Source organism: Heterocephalus glaber, unplaced genomic scaffold (assembly GCF_053883595.1).
Source record: "Heterocephalus glaber isolate CG9 unplaced genomic scaffold, H.glaber_assembly_v1.0 deba00000613, whole genome shotgun sequence".
NCBI lineage: Eukaryota > Metazoa > Chordata > Mammalia > Rodentia > Bathyergidae > Heterocephalus > Heterocephalus glaber.
This window is the reverse complement of record NW_028258152.1, coordinates 37,650-62,949: the sequence shown is the minus strand read 5'-3', so window position 1 is coordinate 62,949 and position 25,300 is coordinate 37,650. Positions and strand designations below refer to the sequence as shown.

The 25,300-nt window shown below is 40.1% G+C and overlaps 2 protein-coding genes across 3 annotated transcripts in view; both read right to left on the bottom strand.

Moving 5' to 3' along the window:
- Nucleotides 1-13,147: 13,147 nt before the first annotated feature.
- LOC101707363 (ras-related protein Rab-9A-like) lies at nucleotides 13,148-15,644 on the bottom strand. Its single transcript, XM_087205741.1, has one exon. It carries the CDS (start codon nucleotides 13,777-13,779, stop codon nucleotides 13,174-13,176), a length of 606 nt encoding a protein of 201 aa, XP_087061867.1. The 5' UTR covers nucleotides 13,780-15,644; the 3' UTR covers nucleotides 13,148-13,173.
- A 5,947-nt stretch (nucleotides 15,645-21,591) lies between these two features.
- The window catches only part of LOC147829444 (cyclin-Y-like protein 1), a 39,926-nt gene continuing 36,217 nt past the window's right edge, over nucleotides 21,592-25,300 (bottom strand). For both annotated transcript variants that reach the window (XM_087205738.1, XM_087205739.1), the window contains one exon: nucleotides 21,592-23,695. In XM_087205738.1, the coding sequence (XP_087061864.1) occupies nucleotides 23,582-23,695 (114 nt within the window). In that variant the 3' untranslated portion in view covers nucleotides 21,592-23,581. The remainder of the gene's footprint in view (nucleotides 23,696-25,300) is intronic.

Below are 25,300 nucleotides of genomic sequence, written 5' to 3'. Positions count from 1 at the left end.
GCTTCTGTTGATGGCTGTCCTGATGGAAAGGTGACTCAGGGCTTGAACTCTGGACCTTTCGCTTTCAAGGCAGGCGGCAGCACCACTGAACTAAATCCCCGGTCCTGCTAATGCAATATTCTTAAATAAATCTGTATTGTTTTACAGATTCTCACATCACCACATCTTATTGGCAGCTTGCTGAATTTTAATCTTTGTGGTAAAACTGTTGACAATCCAACCAGAGCCTTCAAAAGAAATTTAGAAGTAAGCTGTCTTGTTTTTGGGACCTGTGATTATTTGAAGAATGAATATTAAAACAGGACCATATATAATTTATAGACCATTTTATTACTTATACAATTATCCATATTCATAGAAGAGAACAGTAATGGAAAATATTTATAACAGTCAGTAATCACTTTTTATTTTGAATATGTATGTATAAATACATAAATATAATGTATGTATGTATATTTGATATCTCTTAAGTGAATTTAACCTAATATCGACTGCTGTTAAACAACCCAGCTGAGTAGCAGAGAGTAGAGTCACTTTGGTATTTGACATATTCTAGCGGTATGCCCCGTGAGATATTTATGTATTCAAACAAGTTCTCACTATGTAGTTCAGGCTGGCCTTGAACTCACTATGAGGTGCAGGCTGGCCTCAACTCACGGCAATGCCTCTGCCTCAGCCTGCTGAGTGCTGGGATTACAGAAGTGTGCCACTACACCCAGTTTAAATAAATTATTTAGGCCGGTTATGGTGGCACACACCTGTAATCTCAGCACACTGCTGATGCACACAGTTGATCCTGCAGGTATTAGACAGTTTGGGAAAGAAAGTGTGAGAATTCTTGGGCCAAATCAGTATGTATCATATCAAGCCAGTAATCTTTCAAATGATGGCTATTTTGGGAAATATCAGTATTACTAAGTGATGACAGCCAAACCTATGGCAAACACTATAATGAAATACTAAAAAATACAACTTTAAACAAAAGGGGAAATATTCCACAACTAATGTGAAAAACAAACAAAAAACATAATTCTTATTCCTTCAAAATGATGTGTCTCTTAACCTTGGCAAAATAAAATTAAAAACATTCCAAAGGAAAATAAAATAAAATAAAAAGCCTGTGAATGAACTCAGCCAGTGAGTGTAACCCAAGTAACAGGTGTACAAAGCTGCAGTTTTCTCTCAGTATTTCATGGTAGATGAACACTAACCAGTTTTAGTTCCTCTCACAATGGTAGGTTCTGGAGATTCATACGGGACTATGACATGTCAGCTTGCTTTATTTTCAGGGAGCTCACAATCTTCTATCATGGTATAGAGGATGCAGGCTGCTTGAGGACAGGGTCAGCTAGCACCTAGGTCTGTACAAAGTTTTAACTGCTGCACTGTGAAGACAGCAGGCAGCCAGAGATCACCTCCCGATGCTTCTTCCATCCTGAGTTTTTCTGTGAAATGCCAAGGTGTGAGTCATATTGAGACACAGTTAATTTTGACATAAAAGGTTGGGAGATGGGGAGACAATGTGGGATCCAGATTCGGTTCCATATTCTTGTGGGTTGAAGTTTTAAGATTCATAGACTACAAGACTCACAAATAAATGGGGGCAGCTCCAGAACCTCCCTGCAGGCTCCTAAGCTGTCTGGCCCTGAGTGTGTACTTCTGTCTCTGGTTGGAAGTAATTATGCCAGCTCAGAATATGATTTAAAGATCCCAGGTAGTCTCAACCCTCCCGGAAGTTCTGCCTCCCAGAAGACCCCATGTGAAGGAGACTGGGCTCTAGACCAGAAGAGCAGCAAACCCTGCAGTGGTAAGCATATGATCTAGGCTTAGGAAGGGCTTAATCAAGGTATGTGAGCCTAGACCTGCAGAGTGGAAGAGAATGCTTGGTTATGGGGCAGTAGGCTTGACATTAGAAGGAAGAAGTTAGCCATGCCTGGTAAATCTCTCTTTTTCCTATTAAGTGGTCTTGTAGGCACTGCCAGGACTAGGAGTAGGTGCTAATCATCTTTGTTTGGCCCTGTGCGTTATTAGTTATTTATCAATTATCCATAGATATATTATCCAGAAATATCAACCAATCTTTACATATTTATCAATATTTCTGGAAAATCTACATAATTTTTATTAATATTTACATGTCAATAGCAGTTCTTGAACTCTCTGCTAGGCCTTGGGAATATGAACCAGAGCACAACCTATTTTCTAAACCCAGGATACCTTCTATTGATCTTACCCCTTCGATTGATATTCTTACCCCAAGATTTGTATCAACATCAGCGTGTTGTTTTACCATTCAATAAACCCAGGCTTCCACCAAGGAACAGAACTCTTTTGTAAGTGTAAACCACACAGAAATATTTGATTATTATTTGTTACCTTCTCATTTCTACTTTTAAAAAAAGTGGATTAACACAATATGTGAGGTTTAATAAAAATAGAATGTTTAAAATAAAAATTTCTTACAGTTTAAGACACTGCCATTAATCCCCCTCCAAATACTGCCCTTTGCCTCTAACACACTTCACTTTCTGAAGCAGTTCTGGAAGTCCTCTTTCGTGGGTGTTTTCTCATAGAAGTCAGTTTTAGTTTATACCTAGATGTTCCCCTAAAGCCTCATGTGTTCATAGGTGGGGTTTCTGGGAGTGACTGGACCATGGGGTGTGATACCAGAATAGTCCACAGCTGGGTTTATAACTGGGAGTGATGTTGGGAGGTGAAGCCTGGTGGGAAGAGGTGGTTAGTATGGGCATGGTCTGGAACAGTACATATCCTTCCTATACCCTTGATTCCCCTCTGCTTCTTGCTTAGCATGTCCCTCTGCCATGCCACCCCACCTTGGAACCAGCCCACTATGGACTGAAACCTCTACAGACTGTGAACCAAGTCACAGTACACCTCTGTGAAGTCAAGGTTCAGAGTTCTCGGCCTCAGTTGTTTGCGGATTTTTCCTTAGAGGCTAACAATTGTTCGCGGAGACTCCTGCAATTGCAATTTCACTTAAACAACAAATACTATATCCTCCGCCTTTTTTTTTTTTTTGGGCGGGAGATTTGCAAGTAGCCAATCTGGGAGAGCATTATTCAGTTCTCCTTGGTGCTGATTGGCTGCTGCCCTGTAACTCATCTCCAGCAGATGCACCAGCATTCCCAAATTGTAACAGGTTGCTCTACCATGTGTAGCTATCTTGAGTGCTCTAAGTTTTGCTCTTCTTAAAACCCTAAGTTCCCAAAGATGCTGCCAAAATGCCCTGCAGCTTCTAAGGCTCTATTAATACAGCATTTTACTAAAATAAATTACTTAACTATTTAATAACTGTGAGAAACATAGCATATTTAGGATTTAAACTAAAAAACAGGCAATTATAGGCATTTTTCTGACCATATCTGAAATTCGTATTTTTTTCACAATTTGTGAATGCTCTAGGAATGTAATGCCACAAATTTCAGGGGTTCACTGTACATTTTTCCTTTAAATTGTGGGTGTAGGGTATTTTGTCCCAGCAGTGAGAAAGTCATTAAGACAGTGTCTATTCATTGTTGCCTCGATGTCCAGAAGCAATTCAAAATGTTAACAGAAATTCCTGTCAAATAAAAACATTACAGTGGGGTTTTCTTTCACCTCATTCACTGGATCTGGCACTGTGCAACTTCTGGCTCTTCCCAGAGTCTAAATGACCATGAAAAGCAAACACTGTGAATCAATTCAAGACATCCAGGCAGCCTCAAGAATACAGCTAAAGACATTCACAAAAGAGGACTTTCAGAACCACTTCAGAAAGTACCAAGAATGATGGGTTAATTAGGCTTAAAGTGAGAGATTGTATTTTGAGGGGTATAAAAGGCAATCTGTCTTTTGCTATAGTAAATTTTTTGAATTTAAACACTCATTATATTGTTTGATCACACCTCCAACGAGCTTATTGATTCATTTAATTCTTCAATAACCCTCAGGCCCACTGTGAAGGTCAGGCAGAATCCCACTGCTCTCGCTCCCTGTGTCCCAGACCACCAGAGACTGTGACTTTCTTTGTTAAGAGCACAGTGGATCTCTTGGGAGAGGGTCATGTAGCTAGATCTTGGCTACTTCTGTGCCCTTGAGCCTTTTTCTGTTACAGTGTAACATGTATGGTCTCTAGTCAATTTTCCAAACTTTTATGGTTGCCAATTGAATCCTTCTCAGTCTGGCCTTTTCTGTCCACATTCCTAACAGCATACTGATCTTCTGAATTCCAACCAGAATTGCCCATCACATTCTGCATACAACATTCTAGGGCTTCTATAGCCCTCATATCCATATTGTCTTCAAAATCCTCCCACAAACCAATTCCAAAGGCTTCTGAATCACATATCGATGATAGTCACAAATGAATGCAAGATAAGTTTATTTGGTTCAGTTTCAGAGGATTTACTCCATAATCAGCTTGCGCCAAGATAGAAACATCATAGCAGAAGGCACAGCAAAGTAAAGCTGTTTAGTTCATGGCAGCTGAGAAGCAAAGCATGGGTGGGGGGTTGGGTTAGGGTTAGAGTTAACACAGACTTTTCTTCTCTGATATGCTAACATTTCTCCATTTTCCAGTTTTTTATTTTGCAGATCTTCTGGCACTTCCTTCCTATTCAGTTTCAGTGTCTCAAAAGTGTCCATTTGTATTGTACAAGAAAATCACTGAGTTGTGGAGAAGTATAAAAATTGTATCTAATGAATATATGGTAAGAGCTTTGATAGATTATAGCACAAAATTATAAGTCAGTTTTCACAAATACAAATTAGTAAAAGAAAATAACCAGAATTTATTATTAGATTTCACTACAAACATCAAAGGCAAATACAAGGTTCTAAATAAAAAAGTATGCAAAAAATAGTCTATAACAAAAACTAGATTGTTCCTAGGGCAGAGGAGGTGAGCCAATCCCAGCGCCCAGGAGGAGGCTCCCCTGCCATCATTCCACTGCTCCTAGGGCAGAGGAGGTGAGCCAATCCCAGCGCCCAGGATGAGGCTCCCCTGCTGCCATTCCATTGCTGCTAGGGCAGAGGAGATGAGCCAATCCCAGTGGCCAGGAGGAGGCTCCCCTGCCGCCATCCCACAGCTGCTAGGGCAGAAGAGGTCAGCCACATGGGTGCCAGCAACACCGACCCCCCTCCACGGAAATGAGAAGACACATAAACAAGCCTCAAAAACAGACTTCCAGATCACCTATATCAACGCCAAAGGGAAATGAGATGGAACATTCTACTACTCAACCACCTGGACTCTCTGAACTGGCAACAAAAGAGGATCTGGAAAAAATAAAATCACAAATAATTTCTCAAATAACAGCAGAGATTGTGCCCATAGTACAAGACATGATTAATGAATCTAGAGAGGACACAGATAAAAAAAAATAGAGGATCTGAGGAGCATGAAGGAATCCCAACATAGGAAACAAATGGAATCCATAGAAGAGAGGCAAACAGATTTCCAGGAGATGAAAAACTCCACTGAAAGTCTACACAGCAGAATGAGCCAATGTGAGAACAGAATTTCAGATATAGAAGATAGGATTGCAAATTAGTGACCAGGAAAAGAAAAATTGCTTCAAAATTGTAAGGCACCATGAGAAATCAATCTAGCAGCTGCTAGGCGATGCAAAGAAGAATAACATAAGACTGATTGGACTCAAAGAAGAAACAGGAGAGAGTGCAGATGACATTAAAAAAACTGTTCACAGAAGTAATGGCAGAAAACTTCCCAAGCAGGGGAAAAGAACTTGACATACAGGTAGCGAGGCATATAGGACTCCAAAGAGCCTTGATAAAAAAAAAAAAAATCTACACATAGGCATATAATTATTAAGCTTCCAGAAACTCAACAGAAGAACAAAGTTCTACAAGCAGTTAGAGAAAAGAAACAAATCACATACAAAGGAAAGCCCATCACAATCACAGCAGACTTCTCAACACAAACCCTCAAGGCAAGAAGAGCTTGGAGTGATGTATTCCAAGCCCTAAAAGAAAACAGCCTCCAACCCAGATTGATGTACCCTGCAAAACTATCCTTCAAAATTGATGGAGAAATAAGATACTTTCACGACAAAGAGCACCTTAGGAACTTCATGAATACCAAACCAGCACTCCAAAATATTTTAGACAATATCCTAGGAAAAGACAATGAGGATCACAACCCCAGAAAGCCCAGCAGAATGAATCTGTTGGGCATGACAAATTAAATGTAAAGGGGGAGAATCCAACAAAAAGAAAAAGTCATGACAAAGTTTTTAAAACTTTTAACTTCATCTCCCTAATGAGTGTATAATTCAATCTTGTTATTGTACTGATTAGTATTTTTCTGATTCTAGTGTTGGACACCTTTTCTGGTGCTGTACTGGCTATTTATCATCTTGTGTCTACGTTTTAATTGGGTTGTCTATTAGAGCTGTAAGAGTTCTTTATATATTCTGGTCATAGGTTATAAGCATTGTAAATATGGTCAGTTTAAGGACTACTTTTCATTTTAATGTTGTCATTTAAAGTTCTAAATTTTGATGGAATCTCATTTATCAATTTTCTTCTTTTATACATTTTTCTTGTAGCCTAGGAAGTTCTTACCTACCCTAAATTCATAAACATTTTCCCTCATAATTTCATCTTAAAGTTTTAGTTTTAGTCTTTCATATTTAGGTTCATAGATCCTTTCCACTTATTTTTAATGTATGGAAATAAAGGGTTGCAGTTAATTTTTTATATACAGATACCAGGTGTTCTAGTGCCATTTGCTGAAAACACTATCTTTTCCTCAGCTCTCGAATTAAGTTTATATTCTATAAAATGTTAATGTTAAATAATCTTTCAAAACTCAGTGGACCATATATGTGTGATTCTATTTCTAGATTCTGTTTTATTCAAATGATCTGTATGTCTTTCCTGACACCAACACTGCCTTGATTACTGTAGCTTTAGAAGAAGTCTTAAAATTAGGTACTAAACATCTTCTAACACTGTTCTTTTTTTTTTTAACTTTTCTAGGTCCTTTTTACGTCTACATAATTTGTAAATTTCAATATCCAATTCTTCATTTATAGCAAGTATACATAGACCTGACTTTTTATATATACCTTGTGTTTTCTAATCCTGCTAAAATTCAAATACAAGTTCTAGGAGCTCCTAGAGATTTCTTAGTATTTTCTCTGTAGATGATCATTTCATCTACATATAAAGATTTTGCTTCTACCTTGCCAATCCTATCATACTTGTGTCATTTTATTGCCAGAGTATTTTGGTTTAGGCGTATGTTTCAAAGTTTATGGACAGATAAAGAGTAAGTATATCTGCCCTTGTTCCCCACCTTAAGGAGAAAGCATTGTATCTTCTCCATTCATATAAGGCATTTTTGCTGAAAGTATGGAGTACATGTCTTTAATTTGTTGAGAAGACTCTCTTCTACTTCTATTCTCCTGATAGCTTTTACCATAAATAGCTGTAGAATTTAGTCCGATAATTTTTCTCCAACTAGTGACAGGATCATATGACTTTTTCTTTTCCTCTGTTAAAATGATGACTTCTGGGGGTGGATCTTCCAATGCTGAACCGACACTGCCATCCTTATAAGAAAACCACTTTCTACATCCTGCCAGATCTGACTTCTAATAGTTTGTTTTGTTAAACAAATTTCTATCTATGTTCATACTTTTTTCTTTTATTATCTTTATCCAGTTTTAGGATTAGCACAATGTTGATTTCCTAAAATGAAGGGAGAAGTGTTCCTTTTTTTCTGCTTTAAATGTTTGATATAATTTATCAGTTAAAATGTGTATGAGCCTGTTGTTGTCATATAGGTAGGAATATACTTTCTTTTAATGGGTGCTGTTCAAATTTTATATTTCCTCCAGAGTCAGTTTCATTAATTTGTCTTCCAAGGTACTTCTTAGAAGTTGTCAAATTTATCCCAAAACATATTTTTGTAATATGCTTTCTATATCCTTTTAAATTCTGTGGTAATGACTCCTAGATCTTGATATTGTAATTTTAAAAATATATAATTGATATTGTGTAATAGGAAGTTAAGGTCTAAAGGAGCAGCGGAAGTGGAAGGGGTAGGGGAAAGGAAAGAAGGGAAAAGAAAAAATATGAGAAAAGGAAAAAAATGGAAACAAAGTCTTTGCAAATGAGGCTGGGTGGACAGAGTGAAGGGAGGGCAGGGGAAGTGGAAAAAAATAAGAACTAAGATGCTTATGTAATGGTACAAGATCCCAATGATGTATGTAACTGTGTTTTATACCTAAAATGTACCAATAAACTTAATGGTGGGGGGAAACCCAAAAGCCAGATGTATGAGTATCTCCTGCAAACAAGAATCAATTAGTTGAAATGACACCTGCCTGAGCAATGCTTGGGATAGTCAGTAAAGAACTGTGCTGCCTAAGTGATGGTTGGGGTTAACTGCTAAGTGGTTAAGTCCATTGGTTTGGATGTTTTGTTCAACCTGATTTTTTCATCTAGTTGGTCTACTTGTATTGTGTTTGTCTGTTTGTTGTTTTATATCCTGTAGTACTTGTTTTATGAAGCTGGGTGCACCATTGTTCAGTACATATGTTAATACCTGTTAGCTCTTCTTATTTGTTCCCTTAACCAGTATGCACTGACCATCTTTGCTAGTTTTGATCAGTTTTGGCTTGAAGTTCACTTTATCTGAATAAAAGACAGCTACACCTGCTGTTTTTCTAGTTCCTGTTACATGGTGTTGTAGTCAGGGTCTGCAAGGGAATTAGATTTAATACAGGACACATAATTTACAGGATTATTTTATATTTACTCAAAAAGTTAAATACAGAGGAGTACAAGAGATTAGCCACACATGAGGCCCCAAAAAATCCAGCCAAGGGTCTGGATCCCACAGCACTGTCCCACAGAAGTCTAGCTGAAGGTCTAGAGTCCGAGACAATGTCCTCCCCAAGTCCAGCCAGTGGCCTAGAGCCCATGGCAATGTCTAATGCTTGTCTGTATTGAGGATCTACACTTGGAAGGCCCAAAGGCCAGTGGCGGAAGCCAGAAAACATACACCAGTAGGATGAAGGATTTGAACTACCAGGCTGAGGGATCTATACTGAAGCCAGAAAGTGATGCTCATGGTGAAGATCAGAGCTCCCATGACGAGAACAGCAGCCATTCCCAATGACAGTGAGGCCTCGAGCTCCTCCTCTGATGAGAACATCCTAGTTTGCATCAGGACAACAAACTGCAGCAAGCTTCTCCTAGAAAATCAACAGCCCATGATTTTCCCCTCCAGTTCTCTTTTTGTGTCTATTGGTAACAATCCTCAGCTGGATCCTCAATACCCAGACCACAGTGATTCAGTTCAGCTGGCATTACAAGTTGACCATTAGTTAATCCAGTATACATGGAATACTTTTTTTAGTTTCTAAGTGAAATGTTTCTTGTATACAACACTGTTGGATTTTGTTTCTTGATCCATCCTGCCACTCTGTGTCCTTTTGATTGGAGAATTGAGATGTTAATGCATGTTAAGCACTGACCAATCATTGTAATTTCTAAGTGGAAAATCTCCAAACCTTGCTGTAACCTCTATAAAAACCCTGCTAATTTGGAACTCAGAGCTCTCAATCTCGATCCGCTGTGTCCGTGACAATTGAGAGTCCCTGCTTAAGCTTGAATAAACGACCCTCATGTGCTTACATCGGAAAAGGCCTCCTGGTGGTCTTTGGGACTTCGCAATCTGGGCACTACACTATCACCACTACTCTTTAAGGCTCATTAAGGAAATTGAAAGGCAAGCAAGGCTTCCAAATTCATTCCTGGAAGCAAGTGTTACTTTGATTCCAAAACCAGGGAAAGACCCAACCCAAAAAGAGAACTACAGGCCAAACTCCCTAATGAACACAGATGCAAAAATCCTCAACAAGATACTGGCAAGCAGAATACAGAGGGGCATCAAGAAGATCATACACACCCTGGCCAAGTTGGATTTATGCCAGGGATGCAGGGATGCTTCAACATACGTAAATCAATAAATGTAATACACTATATTAACAGAGTCAAAGACAAAAACCATATGATCATCTCAATAGATGTAGAAAAGGCATTCAACGAAATCCAACACCCATTCATGATAAACACCCTATAGTAAACTGGAATACAAGGTATTTATCTCAACCTGATTAAGGCTATCTTTGAAAAACCAACAGCCAACATCATATTAAATGGTCAAAACCTGAAAACTTTCACGCTAAAATCAGGAACAAGACAAGGATGTCCACTATCACCACTCCTGTTCAATATAGTTCTGGAAACATTAGCCACAGCAATTAGACAAGAGAAAGAAAGAAAAGGAATAAAGATAGGAAAGGAAGAAGTTAAAACTGTCATTATTTGCTGACAACATGATACTCTACATAGAAGACCCAAAAAACTCTGCCAAAAGACTTCTAGACTTAATTGCCAGACTCAGTAGAGTAGCTGAATACAAGGTCAACACTCAAAAATCAATAGCCTTCTTATACACGAATAGCAGACTCACTGAGAGAAAAATTAGGGAACCAATTCCTTTTACAATAGCATCCAAAAAAATGAAATATCTAGGAATCAATCTAACAAAGGATGCAAAAGACCTCTACAATGAAAACTACAGCACTCTGAAAAACGAGATTGAAGAGGATACAAGAAAATGGAAAGACATCCCTTGCTCCTGGGTAGGAAGAACAAACATAGTGAAAATGGCCATACTTCCAAAACTGCTATATAGATTTAATGGAATGTTGACTGAAAGTCCAACAATGTATTTCACAGAACTAGAGAAAACAATCCAAAAATTCATTTAGAACCAGAAGAGACCTAGAAAAGCAAAAGCAATTCTGGGCAACAGAGACATGGCAGGGGTTATCACAATCCCCAACGTGAAACTACACTGCAAAGCTACTGTGATAAAAACAGCATGGTACTGGCAAAGAAACAGACCCAAGGATCAGTGCAATAGATTAGAAGATGCAGAAACAGCTCCAGACACACTCAGCCATCTCATCTTTGACAAAGGAGCCAAATGCCCTCACTGCAGGAAAGACAGCCCCTTTAATAAATGGTGTTGGAAAAACTGGAGTTCAACCTGCCAAAGATTAAAACTAGATCCATATCTATCACCATGCACTAAACTAAGATCGAAGTGGATGAAAGATCTAAATATTAAAATAGAAACACTAAACTTGTTGGAAGATAAATTAGATACAACTCTTGAAGACAATGGCGTAGGAAAAGACTTTATGAACAAAACCTCAGCAGCACGGGAACTAGCACAAAGAATCAATAACTGGGATCTCATCTTATTAAAAGCTTCTGCACTGCAAGAGAAACCACCAACAGAGCTAATAGACAACCTACAATGTGGGAAAAAATTTTTAGCAGCAGTACCTCAGACAAAGGACTACCATCTCGAATACATAAAGAATGGAAAAAAATAAGACCCCCTCAAATGCAAAGATCCAATTCAAAAATGGGCATCTGAAATGAACAGACATTTCTCAGACAAAGAAGTAAAAGCAGCAAATAAACATATGAAAAAATGATCAACATCACTGGTCATTTGAGAGATGCAGATCAAAACAACACTGAGATTCCAACTCACCCCAGAAAGAATGGCTGCTATCAAGAAATCAACCAATAATAAATGTGGCCGGGGGTGTGGGGAGAAAGGAACCCTTCTCCATTGTTGGTGGGAGTGCAGACTGGTGCAACCACTGTGGAAATCAGTATGGAGATACCTCAAAGAACTAGGACTAGAGGTCCCATTTGACCCAGCTATTCCCCTGCTGGGGATCTTCCCCATAGAATTAAAAGAATCATACCACAGGTGGCCCAGCAGAATGAATCCATTGGGCGGGACAAAGTAAAGGCAAAGGGGGAGAATCCAACAAAAAGAAAAAGTCATGACAAGGCTTTTAAAACTTTTAACTTCATCTCCCTAATGAGTGTATAATTCAATCTTGTTATTGTACTGATGAGTATTTTTCTGATTCTAGCGTTGGACATCTTTCCTTGCGCTGTACTGGCTATTTAACATCTTCTTGTGTCTACTTTTTAATTGGCTTGTCTATTAATGAGCTGTAAGAGTTCTTTATATATTCTGGTCATAGGTTATATTCATTGTAAATATGGTCTGTTTAAGGACTACTTTTCATTTTAACGATGTCATTTAAAGTTCTAAATTTGGATGGAATCTCATTTGTCAATTTTTTTCTCTTATACATCATGTTTTTTGTATCCTAGGAAGTTTTTGCCTACCCTAAATTCATAAACATTTTCCCTTATAATTTCTTCTTAAAGTTTTATACATTTAGGCTTTCATATTTAGGTTCATAGATCCTTTCAAGTTATTTTTATGTATGGAAATAAAGGGTTGAGGTTAATTTTTTATATACAGATACCAGGTGTTCTAATGCCATTTGCTGAAAGCACTATCTTTTCCTTGGCTTTTAAATTGAGTTTATATTCTGCAAAATGTTAATGTTAAACAATCTTTCAAAACTTATTGGACCATATATGTGTGGTTCTAGTTCTAGACTCTCTGTTTTATTCCAGTGATCAATATGTCTTTCCTTACACCAACACTGCCTTGATTACTGTAGCTTTAGAGGAAGTCTTAAAATTAGGTGCTAAATGTCTTCCAACACTGTTTTTTGTTTTGTTTTGTTTACTTTTCTAGGTCCTTTGTACTCCCACGTAACTTTTATTTATTTATTTTTCCTTTTTTTAATATACATGCATTAGTCTTTGATCTTTAATATTATAACATTGTTGCTTTAGATATTTTCCTTGAACCAAGAATAGAATGCTAACTCCATAAAAATATACACATATAAAAGTAGTTCTCCCTTTTCCAGGGGAAAAAGCAATCCAAGTATATCTTCTAGAATAGTCAAGTTTTTGTTTTAATTATAATTAAAGTCTTGGTCATTTATTAGCTCTAACTTACATATTCTAAGAAACATTAGACAACCATTACAATTTAGAAAGGCAGTGTCATTACCAAGTAAATCAATGTGTCCCTTCTCCCACCATCAAATGAAGCAGTGACATACATTAATTTTATCAGTTATGATACACTGCTGCAATCCCTAATTCACTTATCCACCCTCGTGTTTACCATGTGTGTACGTGTGAGTTGGTTAGACTGCACCGACCATCTAACGATCAACAGCAGGATGAGTTAGGCTTGGGCTTTCGGTGAAGATTGACGGTGTCTGTCTGAATCAAGTGATCGGACCTATCCTCGGTAGCGAGAACTCTTCGAACTGCTTCCTCAAAGGCTGCTGCAACATTGGTGGCATCTTTTGCACTTGTCTCAAGGTAAGGATAGTCGCTGTTGTCCCTGCACCAAGCTTGGGCTTCTTCTGTAGACACCTGCCATTCGCTTATGTCGACCTTGTTGCCCAAAATCACAAAAGGAAAACTTCCGGGCTCTTTCACATCTTTGTAATATATGAATTCTTTCTTCCAGTTACTCAAGTTCTGGAAACTCTGTGAATCATCGACACTAAAAGTAAGCAGGCAACAGTCAGAACCTCTATAAAAAGGCATCCTCGGGCTTCGGAATCGCTCTTGACCAGCCGTGTCCCAAATCTGCATGGTGACAAAATGTCCATCCACCTCCAGATCTTTATTTAAAAATTCCACACCTATTGTATGGAAGAGCTGGGCATGAAACTTATTAGTTCCACATCTGTTCATAAGAGAACTCTTCCCAACTCCACCATCTCCAAGGAGAATTACTTTTAAAAGTGATGATTTTCCTGCCATTATTAATTTTAGGAGCTTTGACTTCAGAACCCTTAATAATTCAGTTCAAGCATCATTATCTCGCGGCCACACGGAAGACCCCCGAGAGCTTCGGGCAGGTTCGCCTGGCTGCAGTGAAGACGGACAGTAGGTCGGGGAGCGGGCGTGCAGGAGGCGGAGGCAGCAGTGCTGACCTGCTCCAGCTCCAGCATCACTTTTAAATTTCAACATCCAATTCTTCATTTATAGCAAGTATACACAGACCTGAATTTTTGTATATACCTTGTGTTTTCTAATCTTGCTAAATTCAAGTACAAGTTCTAGGGGCTCCTAGAGATTTCTTAGTATTTTCTCTGTAGGTGATCATTTCATCTACATATAAAGATTTTGCTTCTACCTTGCCAATCCTACCCTAATTGTGTCATTTTATTGCCAGACTATTTCAGTTTAGGCCTATGTTTCAAAGTTTAAGGGCCAGATAAAGAGTAGGCACATCTGCCCTTGTTCCCCACCTTCAGGAGAAAGCATTGTATCTTCTCCATTCATATAAGGCATTTTTGCTGGAAGTATGGAGTACATGTCTTTAATCTGTTGAGAAGGTTCTGTTCTACTTCTAGTCTCCTGATAGCTTTTACCATGAACAGCTCTAGAATGTAGTCCAATACTTTTTCACCAACTAGTGACAGGATCATATGGCTTTTTCCTTTCCTCTGTTAAAATGATGACTTTTGAGGGTGGATCTTCCAATGCTAAACCAACGCTGCCATCCCTATACTAAAACCACTTTCTACAGACTGCCAGATCTGGCTTCTAATTGTTTTGTTAAACAAATTTCTATCTATGTTCATACTTTTTTCTTCTATTATCTTTATCCAGTTTTAGGATTAGCACAATGTTGATTTCCTAAAATGAGGGGAGAAGTGTTCCTTTTTTTTCTGCTTTAAATGTTTGATATGATTTATCAGTTAAAATGTATATGAGCCCATTGTTGTCATATAGGTAGGTTTTCCAGCCAGGAATATACTTTGTTTAATAGGTGCTATTCAAATTTTATATTTCCTCCAGAGTTAGTTTCATTAATATGTCTTCCAAGGTACTTCTTAGAAGTTGTGAAATTTATTTCAGAACAGATTTTTGTAATATGCTTCCTATATCCTTTTAAATTCTGTAAAATCTGTGGTAATGTCTCCTAGATCTTGTTACTGTAATTTTAAAAATATATAATTGATATTGTGTAATAGGAAGTAAAGGTCTAAAGGAGCAGCGGAAGTGGGAGGGGTAGGGGAAAGGAAAGAAGGGAAAAGAAAAAATATGAGAAAAGGAACAAAATGGAAACAAAGTCTTTGCAAATAGGGAGGGTTGGAGGGGATGAAGGGAGGGCAGGGGAAGGGGAAAAAAATAAGAACCAAGATATTCATGTAATGGTACAAGATCCCAATGATGTATGTAAATGTATTTTATACCTAAAATGTACCAATAAACTTAATGGGGGAAAAAAATAAAAAATGTTCACTTCAGCAAAGCTTAATCATATAGCTTCATGATAGCCTCTCAAATTCATGAATCAAAACTTATTCTCCCCTACCACTCAGGGAGCTCACGTCTAATTTCTCCACACTACAAATAAATACCATCATGTCTATGCAGAAAGAAGGGAAGGCAGGAAGAGGAGGGAAATAAATAAATACATGGCAAGTTATGTGATTTTTCCATATTTTGGGTCATTACTGAGCATGCATTCCCTATGCTACATTACACCATCCAAGAACATTTTCGTGGTTCTTCACCACCCTGCTTTATAAGAATACAGTACTACACCATTTTAAAATGGTCACCAGCAGCATACAAGGATATAGACTATACAGCCCTTTCGTTGGCATCAGCTTTAATTCTATGGATACTTTTTAAAAATAGCTTTACTGAAATACTATTAATATACTATACAAGACACTAATTTAAAATATGTAATTCAATACCTCTTAGTGTTTTTACAAAGCTGTAGAACCATCACTATCATCTAATTTTAGCACATTCTCATGATCCCAAAAAGAAGCCCTATACTCACTAACAATAACTTCCTGTTCCTCCCACCAACTCCCAATATGCTTAATTTTTACTAATTGACCACCCCATGATTCTCCATGTTTTCTAGAAGAAGATGCCTCAATGACTTTACATAATTGTTTCAGACCCATGAGATGGAATGATTCCCTCTACTACTCAGGTATTTGTCTCAAATTATGACATGTTCTGTTGCTTAACCACAGGAAAGTAAAACATCAGAATGGCCTTGTTTTCTCAAAAGGTACTTCTAAAATGTAAGATATAATTTAAGAGGTAGGAGAAGGAAAGTACCACGTAAGTGCAACGTTATCCATTCTTTTCAAAACTAGTGAGAGTTATCAACTGTAGGGAAGGAAAATATCTTTTTCACCCATCCTAGGTTTGTGGCTGAGGTCCTTCTCACAGAGGCATGAAGAAAAAGCACACAGATTTATTTAACAGCTATTTATTTACCTGGCATGCAGCCTTTGTAAGGTAATGAAGATTGTGAAGTTTTTCTTGTTGCTGCAGTGGTTGTTTTACCGTACTAGGCACTGAACCCCTAGCTCTCCAGCACTGAGCCACATTCCCGGTGCTTTCTATTTCATTTTGAGACAAGGTCTTACCAAACTGCCCCGGTTGGTTTGGACTTGTGGCTTTCCTACCACAGCCTCTGAAGAGCTGGGATGATAGGTGTGCGCCACCATGCCTGGGCAATCTGTGAGTTTTTAGGCTAGGTTTAAAGAAATGCATAGTGAAGGAGAAATGCAACAGAGCAAGCGGGGGTGTGATCTTCTGGTGATAGCTGGGATCTCCACCCAGGCCTCCGTGTTCAGGCTCTTCTCTGTGATCCCAGATCTTCAGAGACAAGGATATACTTATAAAGATAGTCCTCTCCTTCAGGTATGGGCAGAGCAGCTGTCACATGAAAGTCTTATGAGCTGCTGCATGGAGAAGGGTGGAGGCAAGGTGCATCGAGGTGCAGCTCCTGGTGGCACAGATGTCTGGGGCTGGCTGAACTTCCCGGCCAAAGCCCCGTTCTGCAGCTCCAGCGAGGACATCTCAGTGACATTGGTGAAGCGGTCCTTTAGCTCTCATAGCTCTTCATTGTGTTGCTGTGTGAGGCTAGGAATCTGGCTTGAGGGCCCCAGGCCACGGACAAGTCAAGCAGCCCGTGAGGCAGGTGCAGGGGCTCCTCTCCAGAGGCCCGGAAGTAGCTCAAATGCCTGAAGAACCTCAGGGACTCCACATCCAGGAGATGAGATGCAGGTGGTGGGCAGAGGCCAGTAAGGGCTGTGGGCAGAAGCGGGAGCAGGACTTGGAGCTGCTGCTGGCCCAGAACCCACTCACTGATTGGCAGCTCCTGTTGGTTGGGGTTGGCAGTCAGCAATGGAAGAGCTAGGCTGGGATAGGAACTTTCCAGGCTAGTTTATGGCCCTGTGGGGGTTTGGGGGAAGGGCTGTCCCTGGCCCTGGCCCTGGCCCGATGCAAATGGGGGCAGCATCGTGTGGGGAGGGCTACACCCCAGCCTGCAGAACAGCAGCAGGGCTCCCTGCACCTTCCCTCCCCACTTGCTGAGGCCCTGCCCAGTTGATTCCCCATTGCTGGCAGAGATGGAGCAGAGATGGGATCCCAGGAAGCTGGAGCTCTGGACAGGAAGGCTTGACTAGAGCTGCAATCTGCCGTGGAGACCTGGTAAAGATTAGGACTAACATGTGACCCTCTTGCCTCAGCTTCCCAGAGTGCTGGGGTTAAGATGTGCACCCCCACACCCTGCTTATTTTTATTATGAGAGTCCCCTGAGCACAGTGAGGATCTGGGACTCCTGTTCAGGCCCCTACCAGTGACACAGAGCAGGGCAGGACCCAGAGAAAGGGGTCTCGTAATCCCTGCTGAAGACTTGAAGGATTAAAGCAGGCGAAGGCAAGATTAAGGACTGTAAAGGAAGGGCGGCCGTCCGACGCAGAGTGGAAAGGGAGCGGAGACGAGGTCTTTACATTTCAGAGTGCCTGAGAGTCACTTGTGGTTCCTCTGAAAATTGGGGTTCCTGAGCTTCAGCCCCAACACTGAACTTCCGTAGCTCTGGAGCCCACGAAGTTGTTGTGTACTTTAATAAAGCCTTTTCAATCGGGTGTTCGCAGTACAGCACAGTTACATTCTTTTTGGTGGTTGGTACATGAATAGCGCATGTCTTCGTGTTTGATCCCTTCCCACTGTCCCCCTTGTCCTTCCAGATTCCCTCCCCCATTTCCAACAGGTCTTCATTTTTGTGACCTTTAACTCCTTTACTTATGTATTGGCTTGCTCAGGTAATGTAATATGTAACTATCTGTGTCTGACATTTCATTTAACGTTATGGTCTCCAATCCCATCCATTCTCCTGCAAATGCCAATTTCCTTCTTTACGGCCGAATAGCATCTCTATCTCTATCTAATCTATCCATCCATCCATCTCAATCACATTTCCATTATCCATTTGCCTGTTGAGGGTATCTAGGCTGTTTCTGGGTGTTAGATACTGTGAGCTGTGCTGCTACAAGGGTATGCATGTATCACTATTGTATGCACGCATCATTATTGTATTGTACCTTGAGAATATACTCAGGATGGGACTTCTATTTTTAGACTGCTGTGGAATCTCCATATTGATTTCACAATGGTTGTACTACTTTATATTCCCACCAATGTAGAAGTTCCTCCCCTCTCCTTAACATCCTCACTAGTATTTTTGTCTTGATGATAAACTCTTAATTTTGGAAACATTTTTTGTAAATCTAAAATTACTCCAAAGTTTTAAAAAAGTTGTCAGGATCCCACACAGTTCTTGTGTGCCCATACTGTTAAAATCCTACACTATCACGGTGCATTTGTTCCAACTAAGGAGTCAGTGTGGTACATCACGGTTCAATCCAGACTCTGTGGGATTCTCCATCGATATTATCTGTTTGGAGATCCCAACCACTACATTTCAAGAAGCTTCTTTTCCCAAGCACTTTCAGTTGATGTGAGCCATGTGCCTTGGGGACATCTTGAGAAAAACTGGAGCATTTATAGAGCTGAATAAAGTTGGATTTGCCCCATCCCCATGTCAAGGAGATGAAAGCAACTTTAAAGCAGAAAGGGGATCAATTGGTGGAGATGGTGGGTAGAGATTTTAGGAATGGAACCCCCATTAAAAGACATGGTGTTACCTTGAAAGGAGACATCGAATACTTGATTAAGTACTAGATTTTGGAGGGGAGGCATGCTGCCTAATTCCCAATCTAGGCTGAAGATACATCCATAGGATTGTGAGTGTCAGGAGAATTGATAAATGTAGTTAAGTTGTGCATAGCTAATTTAGGGAACACAGGAGGGTTCAAACAGGTGAGCAAAGCAGATGACTAGGGGTCAGAGAGCCTGTGCACCGTACAAGCCCTGCATTTCCACTGAGCATAGGGGTGCATTCTCGTGACCCCAGCACTCTGAGGCACTGAGACAGGGGGACTGCAAGTTCCTTAGTGAGACCTTGCCTTTAAAGGAAAAAAGTAATCTGAAATTGAAGGTCCTGGGTTCAATCTACAGCTCTGTGAAACAAAAACTGTCAATTCCTTGAAGCTGATTCTAATGCTTTGGAAGTGGGTCACAGAAACCAACATCAACCGCTGTCACGGTGGGCAGTAGATGGAGGTCACAGGGTGAACTGGGATGGTCCTGCTGTGGAAAGGCCCAAGGACTTCAGCAAATCACGATTGGGAGGGGAGGTGGAAGCGCACACCGTTAGGGGGGTCACTTGTCACACTGAGCACGAGTCACCATCTTAGGGATATAGGTAAAGAGCTGTGGAATTTGACAAGGGTGAAGCTGCAGCAATACTTTTTCCTAAAGGTGACTCCTTTGGGTCTGCTTGGAAGGCTTCTGAAGAAGACACTACTTTCTTACCGGTTCTGGGACTATCACCGAATTCCCCTCCTCACATTCACGGTGCTTGGCGCTGCAGAAGTTCCTAATAATCAACTAACCTCACCTGTCCCTTTTCACAGTGTTAACATTTTTCCCATTAGATTCAGAATTCAATCTTTTTAATTTTTGTACTTTCACTTTCCAGGTTGTCCTCCTTCCATCCTACACCACAAGTAGTCTTAACATTTACCTCACAGGAAGTAGTTTTCTTGACACTCTCATTTAAGATACTTCAGTGAAAGTTGCGTCAGAAGCCAAGTGGATTGTATTGTTCTAGGGGAACAGGCCCTACTGAAGGGCTGCTAGGTTATTAGTATTTGGTGACAAAATTCCAGGCCTTCGAGGCCCTGCAGTTAAGACTTTCATTAATCTAATGCTTGACACGTTAATAGATTCTGGATGCAACCTACAGATTCAGGACAGCAACTAGCACTTACCTGGGATATTTCTGTGCCCAGTATCCAGACTTAGCAAGTAGTATCATATGCAAGAAGGCACCTCTGGGTGAGGGAAGTCAGCCATAGTTACAACACGGCTAAAGAGGCGGGCTGGGTGGTGGAAGATAGTTAAGCTAAGCTGCGTGCCACTGCCAAACTAGTTTCCAAAACTACTGCCTACTTCAGCACAGAATGAACATTGAACTGTCTGAATAACAGGCTTTTGCTTCTTTTGTAAGCAAAAAAGAAGATGTAGGAAACTAAGCAAGAGTTCACCTGTTTTAAACCAGGACTCATGAGGGAGGAGGATCAGTTTGGAGCCCACAATGAACAACTTAGCTTAGTGAGAACCTGTCTCAAAAGGAAAGAAACAAAACAAAAGACTGGAAATGTAGAGCAAAGGCTCTGGGTTCAATCCCCAGTACAGCAGCAGGGGATGAAGGACTCAGTTCCGTCGGGACTCAGTAGTACCTTTCCGATGTGTAGAAACCTGAGATGAACTGCCCTACCGGCAGCTTGGTTTCCGGCCTCACAATATGCCAGACAACTGGTAATGTGGCCCAGTCTCCCGTTCTCCAAAAGGACTGTATGACCTTCTAGAGGCAAGACCAAGAGGGAAGAGCAATTTTTAGTGATTCTATTTATTCTTCCAACTTGTTCTTGAAGTTAGATTTGTGGCCAATGGACCCCTGCCAAGTTTTTTAAAATTAAGGTTTGATTATTCATGAACTTTTCTGAGAAACTGACATAGGGTGAAAATCATACTCATTCTACATGTTTTTCTTTATAAATTAAATCAGGCTGTTTACATTAACCAGCAGTGTAACCAAAGCAAAGGGATCAGTCATTTAGATTTAACTGTAGATACTGAAAGATTACAAGTGAATGAACACACATCAATGCTGTCTAGATGAAGAACTTCTGAAGCTGAGTGCCTAGGCTTCCATATTAAAGAAACCTGGCAGATATTTGATCTACTGCTAATGAAATATATCCTTGAGACTAGTGTGTCAATGTCAAATTGTGTGGCTTCTTTTAGGTGACCACTGTATAGCAACTTCAGTTCCAGTACCTTCATTTCTTTACCATTACTGCTACAAACTTCAAACACCTGATGTTCTAATGCTATACTAGTCCGGTCACTGATTTCTCTTTGGTATATGTTACCTGAGTTTATCTTCTCATGCGCTTTCCTCCTTTAGACACACTATCTACAGTATGTTCAGGTGGAAAAAGAGGCTAAGCAAAAAATGTTGATTATTAATTACTACACCTAACCAGAAGCCCTGGATTATGTCAACTTTAATGGAGTCAGCTTGAGAATACTTAAAAACCACTAAAAATGACACAAAACATTTAAATTCTGGAGTGATGTCATGTTACGTGAAAAGAAACATGTTAACACACCAGCTGTATTTTAATCAAAAGTTTATTTTAAAAATATAAACATGGGGATGAAAAACCACTTTACGTTGTAGCATTGTTTTCAACATAAAATTGCAATTAATACTCAAATCTTCAAGCTTGAAAGTCCATAAGTAATTTTCTTTAGAGGTGGTAGATTGTGGTTATTTCTTATGCCACTGGGTATCACTTATGGCTCTTTGTAAAAATGATGGGAACTACAGCACACAACATTGTGTGAGACACTGCTACACTGGGAGAAAGTATTCCTAGCCCACAAGAGCTTTGTTACAGGCAAGATTCCTAGGATTACATTTCAAAAGGAAGAGACATAGATTTCATATGGAAAGAGCACTGATTTTTTTAATATTTCAAATTTAGATGACATTGTAAGTCTCCTCAAATTACTACATCTCTGCCCTTTAAAGTCTTCAGTAACATTCCTAAGGTTCAGGTAAGTACTCTCTTAAATAGGAGGACTTGAAATGGGGCACCCTGAAATGTAGGCTAAACTTTAAAAGAAACTTTTATATCATTTGCTGCTACTGGGGTCCAATTCCTTTTTATTACATGTGAATTAACACTGCTCCTAAAAATCTTCCTTCACCAAATCTAGAAACAAGAAATCTAGGTGACCAAAGCAGATAGTTCTCAAAGAACTATTTAAAAATGTGAGGAAAATTCTTTGGCAATAGGAAGTATCCCAAAAAATCTTAGTGTAATTTTAAGCTTTGATACCAGTAGAAGTACAGAATCTACAATGTTATAAAGTATCATCTAAAAGTTTTAATTTTGTAAAGGTAAAATATTAAGCTTTTTTGTTCCAGTTCCTCTTTCTATTCCCTTTTAGAGAGACCAGAAAAAAAATTAAGAATAAAATCTTAATATTCCAAATTTGCAAAACTGAAACTGTCAAACGCTGTCTGGTAAAAGTTTGTGGCTTGCATACCTGCTGCAGTCGCTGGAAGGCACAGGCATAGCAGTCTACAGCTTAAAACTGCACTGAAACTTTTGGGACGCCCTGCACGTCACTATCGGCGGGCGATCACTGGACCTCTATGTCGGTTTGGATTATGAAAATATCTTCTAGTATGTTTACTTAACAGCAGGATAATCATCAGAAAATGAGAATCACCATTAATAGTTCACAAGATGCAGCATGGACTTCATGGAAATAGACAGTCAATAGCATCAACTGATGCCTTCTCTTTAAGACCACAAACATGTCACAGTGCTACCAAACAGCGCTTGCAAAGAACATGAGTGGCAAGTGTCATCCAGCAGCTTTTTGGTTCAAGCTGATAAATAATAATGACTAGCAACTCATGGTATCATGGGAGGAAGAACCTTCAACACCTGACAATGCTACAGTCTACTCCTAAGTGGTGTCATGAGCGTGAACACTCCCGTGTTTGGGGCTGGGTGGGGGACTCAGTGGGAGAGACCCTGCTAACAGGATGTGGCTAAGACCCTGGGTTTTATTCCCAGCCCTGTGCAATAAAAAAGATCCCCACATTTCAACAGTAATACTACATCAACCCTAAAGGCATATGCAGCAACATGGGGAAGGGCAAGTAGAAAAACATACAATTATATGGGTAGTGTTTTAAATCTAATTTTTAAAAATAATTAAAATTTTAACTTAGTTTCAATTTAAGCTCTCAATTCAAAAGTCTCACAGAGCTCAAAGGCACTGGCCGGTGGAGTAAGCAAAAGCCAGTGTGAGCCAGGAACTTCTGCTCTGCAGAACGGGTGACTGCTCACATAAGTGAGGACAGAAGTGCACTGCTGCTTTGACAGGGCCTCTCTCCTTCCCATGCAGTCCAGCTGACACCACTCAGGAGGCTCTCGATGGAATTCAAGGCCTTTCCGTTTGGTGAAAATACTAACTTAGCTGTTGTTGTTGTTGTTGTTGTTGTTGTTGTTGCAAGAGGGATGGTACTTCTCCAGCTTTGTAAATGAGGGGTCCATGATGTCACAGCCCCCATTTCTCCCTTCTAAGAGAGGACGGCATTAGACAGTCCGATGCCAAAGAAACTGACATCACTGGAATGGAATCTTTTCATAGCAGCTCTGCGCAAGTCTTTGTCTTTAACCATTCCTGATATGGCCTAGGAAAGTCAATCAAACAGAACACAGGAAGATTTGTTAAAAGGCTGCAACCTTCAAGAGAAAAGTACTATGACTCATGTTCAGTCATGCTGCAGACTCCTCAGCCACTTCGTGGTCACTGCTGCTTTGCCTGTCTGAGGCCTGCACACCAGGTCATGAGGATGCTACTTCCTGCCAGTTCACTAACATCCTTAAGGGTGATGATTCCATTGCCAGGAAAGGGGAAGTTTGTTCAGTTACACTCTTTACCAATGGACTTTCCAAAGACATCAAAGGTTTTGTGATATGCTAGGCTCCTAACAGCAACATGTTACCTGTGCAAGTGTTCGTTAAAATGATAAACCTACACCTGTGCAAAACAATCGGTAAACACTGGCTCAGCTACTCCAACTCTACCCGATCTTCCTTAGTTATTACTAACTCTAAGCAACTTCCACAGATGGAAGTCTCAACTCTACTGTAGGGCAGGACAGGCCTAAGGACTGAAGCATCAAAAGCTGCTCCTTTACATGAACATGTTCCAAAATGCAGTAAGTCCCAAGTTACAAACCAGTTCTGTTCCAGAAGAACATTCATAACTCAGATTCATCCGTAAGCCTGACAAAGTGAGTCTTACACACTTTTGACACAAATATACAATGTAAAGCATTAAAAAGAAACCCAAATGCGAGATCTGGTCATATCTGTGAAAGTTGGTGAAGTGAACATTTGTAAGTTGGGGACTTACTGTGCTACCAAGGCACACAGAAAGTGCGATGTGAATCTACGCATCCATTTCAGGTCTGAAGTATTTTGGCGTAAGCTCACCTAAAGTCATAAGCCATGTTTATTATTTTGCCCCATGGGAGCTACCACTTCCATTTAAAACCTATGCACTTCCAACCTCCAGTATTTGAAACACACACACACACACACACACACACACCACATCCTAAGGACAGGATTCTCATATTAGTCACTAAGGCTCTCTCTAATGAACTCATGGGTTTGAACTATGATAGCTAAACTCTGACATGAATCTGCAAACTGAGTAAAAGACAGGCACAAATAGTTAAGTGAGCTGTATTTGTAGACATAAAGGAAACAACCACAAGGAGTTAATCATATATGGCTATGGAGAAAGGTAGAGGTTCAAAAGGAAAGCCATTATGAACAGATTAATTCTGATTAAGATATTCTGAATTATGGTCAGAAAGGAGGTAAGATCTACTTTTTGGGAGTAACATGGATCTCCATACACCATGACCAAGATGGATTTACCCCAGGGAGGCGAGGATGATTCAACATATGTAAATCAATACATGTAATACACGATGACAAGGATGAGTCAATGTATTCCACTGCTCCTAGGGCAGAGGAGGTGAGCAAATCCCAGTGCCCAGGAGGAGGCTGCCCTGCCTCCATTCCACTGCTCCTGTGGCAGAAGAGGTGAGCCAATCCCAGTGCCCAAGAGGAGGTTGCCCAACACCATTCCACCACTCCTAGGGCAGAGGAGGTGAGCCAATCCCAGCGTCCAGGAAGAGACTCCCCCCACCGTCATTCCACCGCTCCTAGTGCAAAGGAGGGTGAGCTGTGCGGGTGCTAGCAGCACCCCACCCCCCACT